This window comes from Martes martes (genome assembly GCF_963455335.1).
Source record: "Martes martes genome assembly, chromosome: 5".
NCBI lineage: Eukaryota > Metazoa > Chordata > Mammalia > Carnivora > Mustelidae > Martes > Martes martes.
In genome coordinates this window covers 60544201-60563008 of record NC_137892.1, presented here as the reverse complement: position 1 = coordinate 60563008, position 18808 = coordinate 60544201, and the positions used below count along the sequence as shown (strand labels likewise).

Sequence of the window (18808 nt, the reverse complement as noted above, 5' to 3'; positions counted from 1 at the left end):
GTTTCTGGACTTCGAGGTTCTCTCTTATTTTTCTGCTTGCTGAGATGTGCTTGCAAACATGTTTGTAAATATTTTATCCAGAAATTTTAGCTTGTTCTAGATACCAAGTCCACCATATTGCTGTCATCAGAATTGGGCCGCTTCCTGAAGTGGTCTTCAAAATGTACATGAAGTCTTCAATCCCTTTCAACTTCTTTCTCTTTTTTTGCTTTTACTGACTTTGTCACATGATGTCCTATTAATATCTCAAACTGGTATTGATTGAGTTTTTTTAGGTCAGTATCTCTCACTTTTTTGTTCAGGATAAGTATAAACGATCTCTAAAATACAATGTTAAATGACAAAAAGAAAGGTGCATAGCTGTTTGAATACTGCGCTCCAAGTAAGGGCAAGTGTGTGTGTGTGTGTGTGTGTGTGTGTAATACTGGTTGTCTTTGAGTATAGGAACTGGCTAACTGGGAGATACTGATGGTAGGAAGTTTTAACCTTCTAACTGAATGCCCTCTTGTACCTTTTGAACTTTTCACCCTGTGCATGTGTACTACCTATGTTTAAATTATTTAAAATAATTATAAAATTAAAACGGAGTAGGCCTAATATTATGAGAGATGCTGTAAAGACTCAAATATAAGGCGATTCCTTCTTTCCTAAGGGATAACCTTAAAGAAAAAGCTACTCAATTCTTATGAAGATGTCCACGGCATCCACGGGGATATACAGAGGTAGGTACTAGGGCAGGTCATGTGTGCATAAGCACCAGCAATGACATGTATGCAGAAATAGACGGAGTACAGGTGACCCTAGTGCTGAATGAAGCCTGTTTGCAGGAAATTGCCAATCAATGAAGAAATATGGCTCTTCCAGGCTCAGAAACCAAGTCAGGCTCACAGCTCTGGCTGTGTACTCAGGTTAAGTATGGTAAAGAGACTTCACCCTTTCTGCAGGCTTCCAAATTACAGCATACTTGTCCAGAGGTCAATTTCAATACTTGGACTTTGGATGTTCATTAAGAACTGTGTCATCATTCTGCTTGGACAAATTTTGCCTTCATTGTACAATTTTGGGTCAGGAACTTTGACCTGAATTGAGGATATTCCAGTTTTCCTTCTCATAACCAGAAAGGATTGACACAGGATAATGCTCATAAAAATTAGATTTCTTGCTAAAAAATAATAAAATGCTCCAAATATGGAGTCTTTTCCTACAAACCGAGCTTCCAAGCAATGACCCAGGGGTATAAGAGCACATTCCAAAGAAGTCCTGCTTTTACATAATCTAATCTCATTTGTTTCCGTTTCCCTTTTCTTCTGAAAGCATATGATTCTGACTCAAATGTCTTTCTAACAATATGCATTTCAACCACATAAAATCTTGAAAGAGATTCCAACTAGTTGTGGTATTACTATCAATGTAGAACCCTGGGTTTTCTAAAAACACGGTTCAATAACAAAGATGATCTAGCTATCTTCCTTTAGTAAGTGTTGTCCGGTCCAAAACAAACTCCATCCAGATACACCAGGTAGCAGGTAGACAAACCATGCCCTCATGGCAACTTAAAGTTCCAGGGTCTGGCTCTGACGCTAAGAGAAATTGCTTTTAGGTTCTACGCTACCTCGATGGCATGAAAGGTAGTAAATTTTCTATAAAGATCAAATCAATGAAGTTAGGTTCAAAGCTGCTTTGTGCAAAGGAATGTAGAATAATCCATTTTAGGGTAGATCAGAGGAAACATGATAAAAACAGACTTCTAGGGACGCCTGGGTGGCTCAGTTGGTTAAGCGGCTGCCTTTGGCTCAGGTCATGATCCCAGCGTCCTGGGATCGAGTCCCGCATCGGGCCCCTTGCTCGGCAGGGAGCCTGCTTCGCCCTCTGCCTCTGCCTGCCACTCTGCCTGTGCTCTCTCTCTCTCTAATAAATAAAATCTTTAAAAAATAAAAAAAAATTATTAAAAAAAAAAACAAAAAAAAACCCGACTTCTAAAAATCTCTAATCTAAACTGAACTAGACCTCTAGGGTGATCTGCCCAGCTTCCTAATAAACTGAAACTGAAATTGATTACAATCATTTTACCTCTATATGTGAATGGCCATAGCATGTGAGAATGACTTCCGTATTCACAGTTCAATGGACAGTTTTTATTCCTAACTTTCTGGAACAAAGTTCACCTCTCATTTCTTCATGTAACTCCAATCCCCTGACTTCCGATGCTAGTCTCTCTGGTTCTCCCTGTGCCCCTCCCACTGGTCCCTCTAGGTCTCCTTTGTAGATCGATCCTCCTCCTCTGATCGCCTCTTAAATGGCCATGTGCTCCAAGTTTCACTCTTGGCCCCCCAACCTCGTGCCACTGTGAGCCCTCCCTAGGTGACTGTAGGTACTATTTCATCTGAATGACCATATGTCAGCTGTTGTGCCTCAAACTAAATCTCCCCAGCCTTGATTTTGTCCTTTTGGTTGTTCCTCAGGCACGTCAGACTAAACTAAACTCATCATCCACGTCTTCAAAACTGCCCCTCCCCTCCCCCTCATATGCATTAGCTCAGTTCATGATACTACCATTAGCTGACCAGCTGGTCAGACCAGAAACCTGAGGGTTACCCTGAACAGCTTCTTCTTCCTCACCCGTCTCTCCACATGAGTGACCCTACTCTGCTTTGTTATCCCTTGCGTCTTTTTGTCCTTTCCTCTCTCCCCTCTCTACTGTCATTGCCTAGAATAGCCTCTCCTCACTCCTTGCCTGGTCTCCTTCCCTTTAGTCTCCCCTCCTCTATGCAGAGTGACCATATTCAGTGCCAGCCTAATCATGCAACCCTGCCCAGATTTTCATCGGCTTCCCTCAAGGAGAGAAGAAACGTCAAGCCTCTTTGCCTGGCCTAACGGAGCCTCCGCGACACAGTCCTATCTTTTCATGTCCTGCCTCCTTCCACCTTGAATTTTCTCTCTGGTGTGCCTTTGCTTTCATGGTTCAGCCATTCCATTACTTTAGCAAAATGCATTTTAAGTATAGTTTGGTGCCGATACCATCTTTACAAAAGGATGCACTCTTCTCAGCATGGTAATTTAATGACGATGTCTTCATTTCTTTAAAAAGTTATCTTGGGGGGCGCCTGGATGGCTCAGTGGGTTAAAGCCTCTGCCTTTGGCTCAGGTCATGATCCCAGGGTCCTGGAATCGAGCCCCGCATCGGGCTCTCTGCTTAGCGGGGAGCCTGCTTCCTCCTCTCTCTCTGCCTGCCTCTCTGCCTACTTGTGATCTCCGTCTGTCAAATAAATAAATAAAATCTTAAAAAAAAACATTATCTCGGTAATGGGCATTGTCTTTTTGAAGGTCTGCAAGAATAGAAACCTTTGAAAAACTTTTTTCCAAACCAAAGGTGAGGTGGTCCCAGGACCATGATGGTGTCATGCAGGGCAGACCCACCCGGGTCGCCCCTGCCTCTGCCGTTCCTCTTTCCTCTGGCATTTGTGTGTCCTCTTCTTCCTTCCTCTCTTTCAATATTCTCACCCTGATACTTTTTCATCTCCTTTCCTTCCTCCTCCTCTTCTTCTTTTTTTTTCTTTTTAAACAGATCTATCCCATTCCCATTTTATTATTTTATTTAAATTCAATTATCTAACATATAATGCATCATTAGTTTTTGATGTAATGTTCAATGACTCATTATTTGTGGTTAACACCCAGTGCTCATCACATCGCGTGCCCTCCCTAATGCCCATCACCCAGTTACCCCCTCTCCCCACCCACCTCCCTTTCCACAACCCTCAGTTTATTTCCCAGAGTCAAGAGTCTCTCATGGTTTGTCTCTCTTTCTCTGATTTCTCCCGGTTCAGTTTTCCCTCCCTGTCCCTGTGATCTTCTGTGCAATTCCTTATATCCCACAGATGAGTGAAACCATAGGATAATTATCTTTTTCTGATGGACTTATTTCACTTAGCATAATCCCCTCGGGTTCCATTGATGTCGATGTAAATGGTTAAGTACTCAGCCTTTCGTTTCTCTTCTACATGGATCTGCTTTCGGAGCTCAGGGGGAATTGGACCTTCTGTGAACTTTCTGGCCCCTCTGGCCGTGGTGAGCAGAGCGACGTGAGCTGACCGCTCCACTTCCAACTTCACCGCTTTGCTCTCCCCAGTAGATCATCTCCCCTGGGGCTGCAGGAGATAAGGGTCAGAAGAAAAGGAAGGGCAGGGGAGAGGCCATTCTGGCCCCACGAAGCCTCAGAGAGCCTGGGAGACCACAGCCAGAGAACTAAGACACTCTGGCTCATCAAACCTAGGGTTACCAGGGAAGAGCCAGGAAACAGGAATAGAAACTTAGCGCCTCTGTTCATAGCAAGAATAGAATCAGAGCACTTCCTGTGACCTTTAGCAAGGGTCCTCATGGCTCGGTTTCCGTTTCCTGCTTTGCTGGTATTATAATCAGCTCATCTGAAGTAATGAATGAGAGACTGCTTAGTAAACTGTGACGCACCCGATGGATATAGCGTGTTGTCATTCCTTCACTGGTTGGTCACGACTGAACGCATTCTTACCGATAAGGACTGCCTGGTCCCTGTCAGCCTTCTTTCCTGTCTCTTCCTCTGGAGAACCCTCCAATTTAAAGAGGTCTTCGGTGTCGGTGGTTACATATTGAATTGGCCAGGCCCTTCCTTCTCCAGCCACTGGGTTTGTTGGGAGAAGATACCAAGCATCTCCAGGGCCAAATTGTAATAATACGGTGAAAAGAAGTGTGCTCGAAGAAAGGACCCTTCACTTGTCACAGTCATATAATTAAAGTTCCTGTAATAGGTTTACTGACCTTCAAACTTGCTATTTTCCTTCATCAAGTTCTTAAAGGTATCTTCATGATGTAATCGAACTTTCCTTCTCTCAGAAGCCAGATTATGTTCCATGCGATCTTGCTCAGTTAGAAGTGTGACTGGTTTTAAATCAATCTCGAAAAAGAAAAACGTGTCCCTTTCATTACCTTGTTAAGTTATCAGAGGACAACAAATGAGATGTTACATTGTTTTCTAACTCAAAGTAAATAGAGCATTTCTGGGTATTTTTACACATATTATTTGACTAAATTTATTTCTTACAATATTTTTAAACTAAAAAACTCATTATAGGCTTAATTATTTCTACATACAATAAGATGTGTGCTTTAAAGTGTTTTCTAAATATTAATTTTCCCTGATTTTTAAAATTTTCAAAAGAGCTACAAAATAAAAAAAGTTCTTCAAATTAATGAACAAGGTGGGGGACTTTGAGGTCATTGAATTCCTACCAAGAAATGTTTTCTGCTCCTTGCGAAATTAAGATCTCAAAGGGAGGGAATAAACATGTTCTAGAGAAAGCTCTCGAGTACTAAGAGCTAGTTCTAATTTGGAAATTTCATCACATGGTGAAAACATTATCTAATAAGCAAACTAAAAGAATCAAAAGGTCAGAACAAAGCTTTAACTGACCTCTAGAAACCTAAAAATCTGACGCAACACAACCAAGGGCTCAAGCTCTCCCATAAATACATGTCTGTTGACCTGTATGCATAAGGAAGTCACCTTGAGGCTGGATGGGGATAATTCCATGCTCATTTCCAGGACACCTGAAGGCTGGTACTGACCCTTCACCAAGAAGACGAAGCAGCCAGTGATTTATAATATGCTGCTTTCAAGTCTAAAACTCCCGTAGACTGCCTTGTCTAATTTGTTTAGGGATATACAGACATGATAACTTATACTGGCTTAACTCCATAGCCTTGTTTTAGTTGTGTGACCAGTGGGGTAAAAAAGTCTACCTGGTGAACTTGTGTCTTGGCTCTCCAATCTATAGATGGAGCCTATTTTGTATAACTGAAAAGGACTCTGAGAGTGAAAGACTGAGAGCTTCTCCCCAAAGGTCAGGAACAAGACAAGGATGTCTACCTTCACCACTTTCATTCAACATAAAAGTGGAACATGGAAAGTCCTAGCCACAACAATTATACAACAAAAGGGAAAAAGGGGCATTTAAATTGGTAAGGAAGAAGTACAGTTTTCACTATCTGAAGATGACATGATATAGAAAAGTAACTCCACTAAAAGAGAAATGATAAATAAATTCAATAAAGTCACAGGATACAAAATCAATGTACAGAAATCTGTTCCATTTCTATACACTAATAATGAAGCAGCAGAGAATGAAATTAAGAAAATAACCTTATTTACAAATACACCAAAAACAATATCTATGAATAAACGTGACCAAAGACACGAAAGACCTGTACTCTGAAAACTGTAAAATACTGATAAAAGAAACTCAAGACAATGCAAAGAAATGGAAAGACATTCCATGCTCATGGGTTGGAAGAACAAATATTGTTAAAATGTCTATAACATCCAAAACGATCTACATATTTAATGTAATTCTTATCAAAATATCAACAGCATTTTTTACAGAGCTAAAACAAACAATCCTAAGATTTGTGTGGAACCACAAAAGACCTCGAATATCCAAAGCAAGCTTGAAAAAGAAAAACAAGGGGTCTGCCCTTGGCTCAGGTCATGATCCTGGGGTCTTGGGATAGAGCCCCGAGTCGGCTCCCTGCTAAGCAGAGCTTCTCCCTCTCCCTTTGTCCCTGCTTGTGTTCCCTCCCTAGCTGAATCTCTGCCAAATAAATAAATAAAATTTAAAAAGAAATAAGAAAAGAAAAACAAAACTGGAAGTATCACAAATCTGGATGGCAAGTTATATTACAAGGTGCTAGTAATTAAAACAGTATGGTACTGGCATAAAAACGGACACATAGATGAATGGAACAGAACAGTAAACCAAGATATAAACCCACAATTACATGGTCAATTAATTTTTTACAAAGGAGGAATAAATACAGTATAAGAAAAAGACAGTCTCTTCAACAAACAGTGGTGGGAAAATTGGACCGTCCATGCAAAAAAATGAAATTGGACCCCTTTCTTTCACCATACAAAAAATAAACTCAAAATGGATTAAAGACCTAAATGTGAGACCTGAAACCATAAAAATCCTTAAGGAAAGCACAAGCAGTAATTTCTCTGACATTGGCCATAGCAACATTTTTCTAGATATGTTTCCTGAAGCAAGGAAATTTAAAAAAAACCAACAACAACTATTAGGAGTACAACAAAATAAAAAGTTACTGCAGAGCAACAAAAATAATTGACAAAACTAAAAGACAACCTACTGAGTGGGAGGAGATATTTGCAAATGGCATATCTGATACAGGGTTAGTATCCAAAATATAAGAACTGATACAACTCAACACCCCAAAACCAAACAATCCAATTTAAAAATGGGCAGAAAACATGAACAGATGTTTCTCCAAAAAAGACACAGAGATGGCCAACAGACCCGTGAAAAGATGCTCAACATCACTAACTATGGAAATACAAATCAAAACTATAATGAGATATCTCCTCGTACCTGTCAGAATGGCTAAAATCAGCACCACAAGAAACAGGTGCTGGCGAGGGTATGGAGAAAGGGAACCCCTGCTGCACTGCTGGTAGGATGCAAACTGGAACAGTCACTCTGGAAGACAGTTTGGAGGTTCCTCAGAAAGTTAAATAGAGAACTACCATATGATCCAGTAATAGCACTATGAGGTATTTACCCAAAAAGTACAAAAAAACTAATTCAGAGGGATACAGACATACATACACACATAGCCAAACTATGGAAACAGTCCGGTGTCCACTGAGAGAGGAATGGATAGAGAAGATGTGGATGTGGTATACACACATACAATGGAATATTACTCAGCTATAAAGAATGTTCTCTTGTCATTGGCATCTACAGGTATGGAGCAGAGAGTATAATGCTAAGCAAAACAAGTCAGAGAAAGACAAACACCACAGGATCTCACTCATATGTGGAATTTAAGAAACAAAACAAATGAGAAAGGAAAAAAGAGAGACAAACCAAGAAACATTCTTAAATATGGAGAACACACTGATGGTCACCAGAAGGGAGGTGGGGGGGGGGAATGGGTGAAACAGGGGATGGGGATTAAAAAGAGCCCATATCATGATGAAAATATAAAATAGTTAAAAAAAAAAAAAAAGGAAAAGAACCCTAAGAACTATGCCTGGAAGCCTTGAACTTCTTTGCTGTTTGTGCTTTCTTCCTCCTGCTATCCTATTTCTTTTTTTTTTTTTTTTAAGACTTTATTTGTTTATTTGACAGAAATCACAAGTAGGCAGAGAGGCAGGCAGAGAGAGAGAGGGGGAAGCAGGCTCCCTGCTGAGCAGAGAGCCCGATGTGGGGCTTGATCCCAGGACCCTGGGATCATGACCTGAGCTGAAGGCAGAGGCTTTAACCCACTGAGCCACCCAGGCACCCCCTCTCTTGCTATCCTATTTCTTTTAGTGAAGCCCTGCACCAGCATCCGCTATGGAGTTTTGTGAGTCCTTCAGTGATCCAGTCTGGGCAACTGACCAACTAAGCCTCATCACGATCTCATCCTGGAATAAACTCACTTTGGACAGTGATGCAGCTCGGCCTGCTGTTTTAGACCGAACCACTGATTTTTCATGGCTTCTTCATGATGTGCCACTGAACAAGAATGGTACTAGCTGGAAAGTCTGGGAAAGGTGCTTTGCAATAAAGGTTACCTGAGCCAACCTATAATGGCAGCACCGCAAGGCATCAACCTTCCAGAACCACCTTCAGAAAACAGATCTTCAGGCTCAGCAGAGACTAGACTGAAGTGAGACTATTATAGTCTTAGTCCATGAGTCCCTGAGGTCAGAATGAGAACAAGGAACAGGATAGAGAGGCAGGATCTTTTCTGTCACTTGCACTCACCCTCATATCCTCTCGTTCTCAAGGGTTCAGAGATTTTGGAAAGACAGGATGGTTTGCAAGACCTATCTCAATGTCCTAGATTTTAATGAACATAGGATACCTGGGATGCTTTGTCAAAGTTCAGATCCCAAGTTCCTGCACTCGTGATTCTCATTCAGTAGAGCTGAGACACAGCCCAGAAAGCTGCATTTTAAATAATAGCTGATATGAACTTCAGTTTGAAAAAGAATGTCCTTGGGCACTGTGAATATGGCTTGTGTCATGTCTCATATGGGACAGGGACTGGGAGACATGTCCTGGGGCACAAAAGTCTGTAGGGACACCTACCACCCAGGCATAGGGCAGACTAACTCACACCCATCCATCTCTTGGCCTCCTGGCCCAGGTGAGGAGTAGCTTGGGAATGAGTGCTGCTCTGCTGGGAACACAGAAAACATGGCTTTGTCCCAGCTCCAGAGTAGGAGGCAGTCTGAGGAAGAATGCTTTTGTAGAGTGAGAAGACCTCCTTGTTGCTTCGAAGTAGCACTGGGAGAAAGAAGCCACTGTGTCCACCTCTGGAGTGATCCTTGCAGTGAAAGATTTAAATTCCAAATTGGATGACTGCATTTAAAATTGCTTAGACTAAATGTGAATCCTTTCCCGGATGCCCTGATCCCGAAAAGGAAAGCCAAGAAACCATAATGAGTAAATTCCCAGAAGACTATAGACAAGCTGCTCTTAGCCAATGGCCAGGCAAGCCCCCTGGACACATATATCAGGACAACGTATTTATTTGAAGGCTGTTTTTACTCCATACAGCCTGAAGCTTAGTTCAGCCTCTTTGACATTCTTCCTTCAGGTAGAAACAAACAATTGGACCACAACATGCAATGGCTTACTAAGTCGCTCTTGCTTTAAAAAAAAAATTATTTTAACTCAATTTTGAGTTATATAACCACAAAAGAAAAGAACAAAACCAGTAAACACTATTTTTGAGAAACGACAGACCCCTCAGATCATTAAAACAGTATTTTTTTTTTCCTTTTTCACCAACTGGCTACATCTATCTCCCTTTCTCTAAGGCATGTAATACTCAATTACCACACAATGACAACTTTTACAGAAATAGGGGTGGATGACAAATCTTGGGAAAGCATATGTCACAGTAAGAAGAAAGGTCTTTTTATCCATAATAATTCTGATACAACCATTAACATGTCCCTGAGTAACAAGCTAGATATTCCTTCACAGAGAAAATTTACCTTTTCTTCTCCAACCGGTTTGGCTACAAAGGTAGAGAAAGCCACACTAACAAGTTTCTCAATACCAGTGAACATGTCCTGGACTACGACCTTGATGCTGATCTAAAACGAAAAGAAAAATAAATCAGTAAACGTTCAGCCATCCAGATAACACACGAGATTGCAGCAATCAAGATTCCGTGATGTAATTCATCATTCTTTTGTTTTTGAATAAAATCAGCATTTTAATTTATTTTTAAGCAACACTGTTCATTCAGTGATGTTCCATAAAATTAAAAAATAACTTTTTTCTGATTATAGAAAAATATGTATTTACGATGGAGAGTTTGCTAAACATAAAAATAGATAAAAATGGAATCTCATTATCCAGAGCAAATATTATTAGCAATCCCACCACCCAGACTAATAATTACTAATGTTTAGGTGAATTTTCTTCCAGTTTTATGTGTGTGTATATAAAGACACACATAAAGTCACATACTGCATTTATAGTTCATACTGCAATTTTAAAAACCGGCATTATCTGACTAGTATTTTCTAATCCCGTTGTTACTGAATATGCTTTTGAAAACAAGATACTCATGAGTGCCTTGTAGATCATTGGAGAGATGGACCACAACTTTTTAAAATCTTTCGTCTCTGGGTTTCATAACCAAGTTAACGTGGACAAAATGGCATCATGTTATCTGTAGCTTTTTCCTGTGGAAACTTTAGCTTGTGTCCGAGAATAGAAGGAAGAGGACAGAGGAAAAGGAGCTGTTATCTGTGTTTGGGTTGAATATAAAGAAGAGCACTAGCCCTCAGGAGAGAGGCCAAGCCCAGTGGCTACTGTGGGGTAAACGTCAGGGCTCACAGCTGAGAAAGCATCGTCCGTTGTAACTGGTGCTGAGAGAGCTGGGTTTTTTTTGTTTGTTTGTTTTTAAGATTATTTATTTATTTGACAGAGATCACAAGTAGGCAGAGAGGCAGGCAGAGAGAGAGGAGGAAGCAGGCTCCCCCCTGTGGAGAGAGCCCGATGTAGGGCCCGATCCCAGGACCCTGGGATCATGACCTGAGCCGAAGGCAGAAGCCTCAACCCACTGAGCCACCCAGGAGCCCCGAGAGAGCTGGTTTTTAACACAAACATTTCTCTTCTGATTTCAAGTGTTTTGTGTCCTGTTCCTGTGGATACTGGAGTAAAGCCACCACCGTAGGGAGGGTTACTGCCAAACAGCTCTATTGAAGAGCAATATGGGTTGAATGGTGTCCCCCACCAAATCCAGCACCTTATAATGTGACCTTACTTTGGAAGTAGGGTGGTACAGATGTAACTGGTTATGATGAGCCAGAGTAGAGGGGCTCCTGATCCCATGCGCTGATGTCCTTATAAAAAGGGGGAATTTGGACACAGACACACACACCATGGTGTTCTCATGGCGAAGAGGAAGGCAGCGATGGGGCTGATGGAGCAGAAGCCAAGGGTTCCAAAGGCATCAGCAAATCGCCAGAAGCCAGGGGAGAGCCCTGAGCACATTCTCTTGCATAGTCCTCAGAAAGAGTCAACCCTACTGACGCCTTGATTTAGGACTTCAAGCTTCTAGAGCTGTGACACGATACATTTCTGTTGGTTAAGTCACCTAGTCTGTGGGGACTCTGTTACTGTGGGCCTAACCAACAAATGTAAGCCCTTCCTGTCTTCTGTGTCCAGAGATCAAAGGGACTGGTACTAACCAACCTAAAAGTTGCAATATAAGATCCCGTAACTCCTTTCCTGCTAGTTTCATCTGGACAGTGATTCCAAAAGCCTCTGAAAATGTTGCTTTCACAACTATAGTAAAGAAAACAAAACCAAGTGGATGTAGAAGAGAAATCCTCTAAACTTCCCTTCTCACTTCAGTTACTTTGTCTTTCAAAAACTAGCTAATTATGGGGCTGGTTTCCAGGAGAAGGTGAAGAGACAGAGTACAAGGAGAGTCAGAATAATTAAGAAATAAAACCCATACTCTGCAAAGAACCAAGAGGGTGCCCTTCTCCCTTGCACGTTTACTTTCTGTGTACCCTTCTCTGTGGAAATAGTGCGTGGCACTGAATTTTGGTAGCAGATTCGACTGGGAAACACAAGGCAAGGGCTTGTTACTTACCTATAAGCCTGACCACAGATTCAAGGACCTTCTGAAATTCAGAATCTCACTCCAAATTATTCCAGAACTCCTCCTCTGTCCTCTGAAGAGATGGGCACCCATAGTCAGGAGAAATGAAGTCACTTACCTCCATGCTTGTGCTGAATGCTCTGGTAACTTTTGCTTTGATGGTTATAACTTGTCCAACTCTAGTTAAAAAGAGAGGGAGGGACTTTAGTAATCCTAGCGCAGCTCATCTCAGACTTAAAGATTCACCTAAATGGACGTGCCATAGAGCAGTCCCCCCGTGTCATGCCGATAATGTTCATACATGAAACCTCGGGTTAATGATAACAGAAAAAGGCAGCTGTAAAAACAGACGCCAATCACTGTAAGCCACCTGTGTGTTAGCTGACTACTTCTATTCAAACAGAAAAGGGCCTTTGCAAAATGGTGTGCAAAATGACTTCCAAAATCTGCAACAGATACTTGGATTATATCACAGCTGTTTCCTTGAGGGAAGTTAAAACAAACACACAAGCCAACCTATACAACTGGTATTTATTTTTAAATGTTTGTTCCCCAAGAAATGGGATACAAATGAGCAAGCGGCAAACTGATCAACTTCACCAGGTTTACACGGACCATCAGGACGGCCAGAGGATCCATTCACTCTCCACGATTATAGGACTCCTGGTCATACAATCTGAAATTGTTTCAGACCTTTTGGGTTCTGGCCCCCCAGTTACCTCCTGTCCCCTTTACCTTAAGGGTCTACCCACTGTAAGCCTGCTCAATTTTTCTCCCTTGCTTTCAAAGTTAAACTACACTCTCCATTTTCTTCTTCTTACTCTTCTGTTTCAGGGGAAGAAAGACAGGTCTCTTCCAGACCTCTTTCTGTACCTGTGCCCTTGACCCACCCCCTCATTATCTGTCCTCCCTGCCACCACCTGCTTAGCTCTTTTCTCTTTTCCTCAATCTCTGCCCCTTCCCTGACTTCTTAACAGTCTATGAAAATACTCAAGGCTGCTTCTTTCTAAAGATCTTTCTCTCAACCCTATTCTATCTCAAAATCTTTTCTCTTCTCCTAAAATACTACTTTCTTCTTCTAACTCATGCATTTAGGAAATGTTGACTGAGTTACAACCAGTCCTGGCACTGAGCTAAGACCTCAGGATACAGTGATGAGCGAGATAAGGTTGATGACTGCAAGGAGACCAGTCTTCACCTGGGACACAGTCTATAGACAGCTGAAGGGCAATGCTATGAAATTTCTTGAAAAAGAAAGGTTTGAGTAATACAAAAGCACCCATAAAGAGGCTAGTTCAGAAACTTGGGAAAGGAGTCACAGGAGAGGTGACATTTATTTTTTTATTTTTATTAACATATAATGTATTATTAGCCCCAGGGGGAGAGGTGATATTTGAGAGGGGTCTTCAACGATGACGATTTTTCCAGGGGCTGAAGTTTGAGGGCTTCATTTCCCATTCACTTCTCAGCCCCTCAAATCTGGCTCTTGCCTCCACATTTCACTTCTGATCCTTCCACAGTCACTTCCTAACAGCTAACTCCAACGTCTCACCTCATTTAATGCCTTTCTTCAGAAGCTTTATCTTCCCTTGCATTCCAAAGCAGTGTTCTCTCTTCTATCTCGGTTTCCCTCACTGATTTCTCTTCCTTAATCCATCCCTTCAGTGTAGACATCTCCTAAATTTCTGTCCTTTGTCCTATTCTCACTTTACTCTCTTTCTAGAAGACCTTGTGCTTGTCCATGATCCTGTCATCTTTATAGAAATGATTCTCAAACCTACATCTTTAGCCTGGACCTCATTCTTGAAACTCAGAGCCCTATTTCCAAATTTTTCCTCAACAGATTCTAATAGTCATGGAGGCTCTACTAGTCTCAGTGTTAGCTACCTCCACACACACCACCCAATTTTTCTTAATCTTCACATGCAGCACACACAAACCCAAATCAATTTTGTTTTTTCCCTTGCATATCTTCCTTGTAAACTTCCTGGCTCTGTTCAGTCAACTTTCTAGGATAGATTCACAGTAATAGTGCCAGGCAGAGTTAGAGTCCCCCTCCAAAGCTACAACAGTACTTTGTACTCACCAACTACTAAAATCTTATGCCTGTCAGTCAGAGTTGAAGAGGTGGAAGCACAGGCCACTTTTGTCTCTTCTGTGAGCACTGTCCTGCCTTCAAAAGTAGGGGAATTCCAGGGGCACCTGGGTGGTTGTCGGTTGAGTGTCTCACTATTGGTTTCAGCTCAGGCCATGAACTCAAGGTCATGGGGTAGAACCCCTTTTTGAGCCCCGTGTGGAGCCCCATGCTCAGTGGGGAGTTTGCTTGGGATTCTCTCTCTCCTTCTCCCTCTGCCCTTCCCCCGTGTGGTCTCTCTCTCTAACAAATAACTCGTTTTAAAAAAATAAAAATAAATAAAAGTAAGGGAATTCCAAAGAATCTGGTTGTCCACCAAATGAAACTCTCAACGCTGAATGTCAAATGAATGGAATGACCAGAATTTCAACTCAAGAAAACCAGTTTCACAGCATGGCATTCAAGGTCTTCTGTTATCTGGCCCCAGTCTCTTGCTGGAGCCTCACCTCTCTGCAGACCAGGCTCTTCCTGAGCACTTTCTGCTCCTTCTCAACCTCATGCTTGGATTCTTACATATACCTCATTATGTGAAGTCCTTCTCCTACTCACCAGACGAAAATCTATACCTCATTTGAGGCACACTTTAAATGCCACCCCTCTCATTGATTCTCCAGTCAAAACATGCACCTTTTTAAACTACCCCAGAAAATGGAGTTTATATTTCACTCCAGGCCTGCATCCTGTCATGCTTTCTATTCTGATGATTATGTATCTGTCTGCCTCTCACTAGACTTAGTGACTGCTACACTCCAAAATTGTACCATAATCATTTGTATATCCTACGGAGTATGGAGTAGTACTTTTTGTATAGGCAATAAATATCCGAGAATTTTAAAAGTATCCAATATGGTTTATAACCAAATTATATGGTTTTCTATATGTAGCTTTCACTTCAATCTTTTTATGGTTCAGGTCCCATGTTAAAAAAAAAAAAAAAGGCCCCTTTCCATGATGTTAGTGGCCACAAATCCTTTCTGATTACAGAAGCACAAAATGGTACAAAATGGAGCAAAATGGCAACCCACATTTCACTGATGAGGTCATTAGTTAAGTCTAGTTTATAGAATTTAAGTTTAGAAAATATATAATAGATATTTTGTTACAATACACCATTGGCATTCCTAAATTTAATAATGGTGCTACTATCTAGTCCTAAACAAGTTTGGATTCATAGTAATTTGCAATTTTATCGAGACACAAACCCATGTAATTTTTTTCTCCTTCAGGGAAAAAAATCCCATTGCTAGTATGTGAGCTTAGTCATTGGAACTTTATCTGCTTTTATAAGACTCTAGAATGTCCAGAGCTCTATCAGTGACACTCCAGCTGCCTATGAGAACCACTGGGAAGTGTTCAATAAAAATTTAAAAAGTGTTCAAAAAACCCCCACAGAAGTGGGTCAGCGGAAGCACTGGATTAAGCTTGAGAAGATCCAGGCTCAAAGCACCCTCAGTCCCCTGGTTTGCTCAGGGCATTAGGCCTCAGTTTCTCCTTGGTACAAAAAAGGAGGTCGGGCTGACCTATACAGGTCTTGCCATGTCTGTGATTCTAATTCCTGCCAACAATTTCTTCTGTGTCAGTTTTGAAGAAGTAATTTCTTCATGCACGTTGGTTTTATTAAACTTAATTTTTTTTGTATCTAAACAAATAAATGTCAAATAGATAAATGTAAGAGTAAGCCTGGAGAGACAGACTGAGCATCTCACTGGACAAGACAACTCAGGGCTTGAAAACTGTGGCAACTACCCCCACGGTCTTTGAGAACCATCCAAAAGAGAAACAGATGGCCTTCTCTCTTCCTTTACCTTGTTAGTTACGTTCATGCCTTCAAGGATCAAGATATTCAGGGAAAAACAAAAACAAAAAACAAAGATACAAACATGAAATCAAAGAAATTAAGTAAAACCATACCATCCAATTTATTACAGGTATTAGAATAAACACTTTAAAAAACAAATCATTCTTAATTCTGTCCCCTGGAAAAACCAACCTTTATAAATGAGTACATTTTCTGCCCACATTGTGATCTCTACTTGCTATTTTTTTTTTAACTATTTCTTTTGAAGAAATTTATGACTCTCAGTTTTGTAAAAGGTGAGCCCACCCTGTCAAACCAGAAAGTAAAGGAGTTATTGAAGACTTCTAACTTTGGGGTTATGTCCAAAGAACCTGGACCAGATTGAACCAGATTGAAGAAGCTCCCACTCTTCAAAGACAAGGCAGTTTGAGTATCCATAAGAATAACCACACCCAGGGAACCTGGGTGGCTCAGTGGGTTAAAGCCTCTGCTTTCGGCTCAGGTCATGATCCCAGGGTTCTGGGATCGAGTCCCGCATCGGGCTCTCTGCTCAGCGGGGAGCCTGCTTCCTCCTCTCTCTCTGCCTGCCTCTCTGCCTACTTGTGATCTCTGTCTGTCAAATAAATAAATAAAATCTTTAAAAAAAAAAAAGAATAACCACACCCAAACTGAAATGTATCACCTATGTTAAAGTCCATAGGCTTATGATGACATTAAATAAAGGAAAAGAATTAAGCCTGTCTTTCCCGGACAAACTTCGTCTAAGGATAACCAAGTAATTAATGAGACAAATGGTCTCTCTATACAAATATTTGAGAAAATAAATGGGGACGCCTGGGTGGCTCAGTTGGTTAAGCGGCTGCCTTCGGCTCAGGTCATGATCCCAGCGTTCTGGGATCGAGTCCCACATCGGGCTCCTTGCTCAGCAGGGAGCCTGCTTCTCCCTCTGCCTCTGCCTGCCTCTCTGTCTGCCTGTGCTCACTCTCTCTGACAAATAAATAAATAAAATCTTTAAAAAAAAAAAAAAGAAAAGAAATGAAGAAGAAATGATAGGATTGGCATATCACCATTTTATCAGTAACTAATGAAATAATGTTCTAGGTAATGATCATCAGACATTATGTGCTCTCGGTAAGAACTGGCTTTATCAAAACTTCATCAAATCAATTTTTAGATGTAATGATCATTTTACAAGAAATACAAAGAATGGGTGAACATCTTAAACGGAGATACAATGAGCAAATACAAAATGTGGTAAACTCTCTAGGACAAATGTCCAGGTTTCTTTAATAAATAAACTAAGGGAAATGAAAGTAGAGAAAATTATATGTGAAAAGGCTTATCAACCATACTGAATCGTGATTCAAGAAATCAATTGTTTAATTAAAAAAAAACATTTTTGGAGACCACTGGGAATAACGATTTCTGTTAATGGTGCTGTGATTATGTTATTATGTTCCCTAAAAGAGCTCTTATCATATAGAAATATATAATGAAATAGTCACAGATGATGCCTGAGATTTCCTTCAAAGTCATGCAGGTGCGTGGGAGGAGGATGCTAATAAAACAAGAGTGTCCATCAGTTGGTCATTGTTGTAGTTGGTGATGGTCCATGGGGATTCACTATCCCAATCTCTCTACTTCCGTGTATGTTTGAAACCTTCATTGATCTTGAAATTTTCTGCAGTAAGAGATGGTAAAGCACATACAAACTCCCACACATAATATGTTCTTCCTAATTTAACATCTGTACTCAAGATGAATCAATGTTTACCAACAACCTAATGATGAAATTCACCATCACAGACCTGCTTATTATCATTAATTATTCTTCTAGTCGAGGAAAAAGCCATTACGAGGCAGCTTTCAGAAATCCTGCTCTGTCTCAAACCAGAATGCATTTTTTCGGAGAGCTATTTCTCCACGAAATCAGGACTGTGGATTTATACTTAAAAGTCTTTACTAAAAGTAGGTCCTGCAATTACTATTCTACTGATTTACACAAGGTCAACTGTTATTGATTTTATTAACAAACTGTGAATCACTGACGCCAAATAAATGAGCACAGGTGCCACAAATATATGTTGTAAATGAGCCAACAAGCGTGGGAGACAGGTGTGGTAGAGCGATGCCACTTACCTCGCCATCTCCTCAAATTGTATGTCATCCACTGAGGCTGTAACACAGGAAACCCCGGCATGTTTTTCAGCTTCAAAAAACAGATGAAAATGGGCTGCATCAATAGTTACGTTTAAACATTTCATCACAAGGGAAAAGAAATAAAAACTAAATGGACTTATTCTAGTAGCTCATCCTCTGGTTCAGGTAAGTACCACTCTGCCCACACTTGGGGGAGACCTGGGTCAGTAACACTTTTTCAGCTCTGTAAGTTGTGTTTCTATTGCATTGAAATTACTGTACTTTCTTCTAAGTTTTAACTCACACTGTCTTTGATTTGAAATTCAATACCGATACCTAGTATATCTAGTGATTGAAATAGTAATTTTAGTTCGTTGGTGCCAACTTCAAATATTTTGACAGATACTACCCTCCTTTTGTTTTAAAAACAATGCATTAAAGCTGTATCCATTATCCCACATAACCAGAAGCTGCATATATTTTGACCAGTTAACATGTATAAGCACTGAACAGTATGGATATCCTGAGATCATACTCCAAATCAGAGAGCAGCATCTCTGGGTGTC

At 40.8% G+C, this 18808-nt stretch overlaps 1 protein-coding gene across 3 annotated transcripts in view; it reads right to left on the bottom strand.

Moving 5' to 3' along the window:
- The window catches only part of ACOT12 (acyl-CoA thioesterase 12), a 51201-nt gene that overhangs the window by 25239 nt on the left and 7154 nt on the right, over positions 1 to 18808 (bottom strand). For all 3 annotated transcript variants that reach the window (XR_013966884.1, XM_080804687.1, XM_080804688.1), the window contains exons 2-5: positions 18243 to 18312; positions 12290 to 12350; positions 10043 to 10144; positions 4795 to 4930 (exon numbers count right to left, since the gene is read on the bottom strand). Coding sequence is in view for 2 of the 3 variants with exons in the window: in XM_080804687.1 (XP_080660813.1) it covers positions 4795 to 4930; positions 10043 to 10144; positions 12290 to 12350; positions 18243 to 18312 (369 nt within the window). In the remaining variant the exon portion in view is untranslated. The remainder of the gene's footprint in view (positions 1 to 4794; positions 4931 to 10042; positions 10145 to 12289; positions 12351 to 18242; positions 18313 to 18808) is intronic.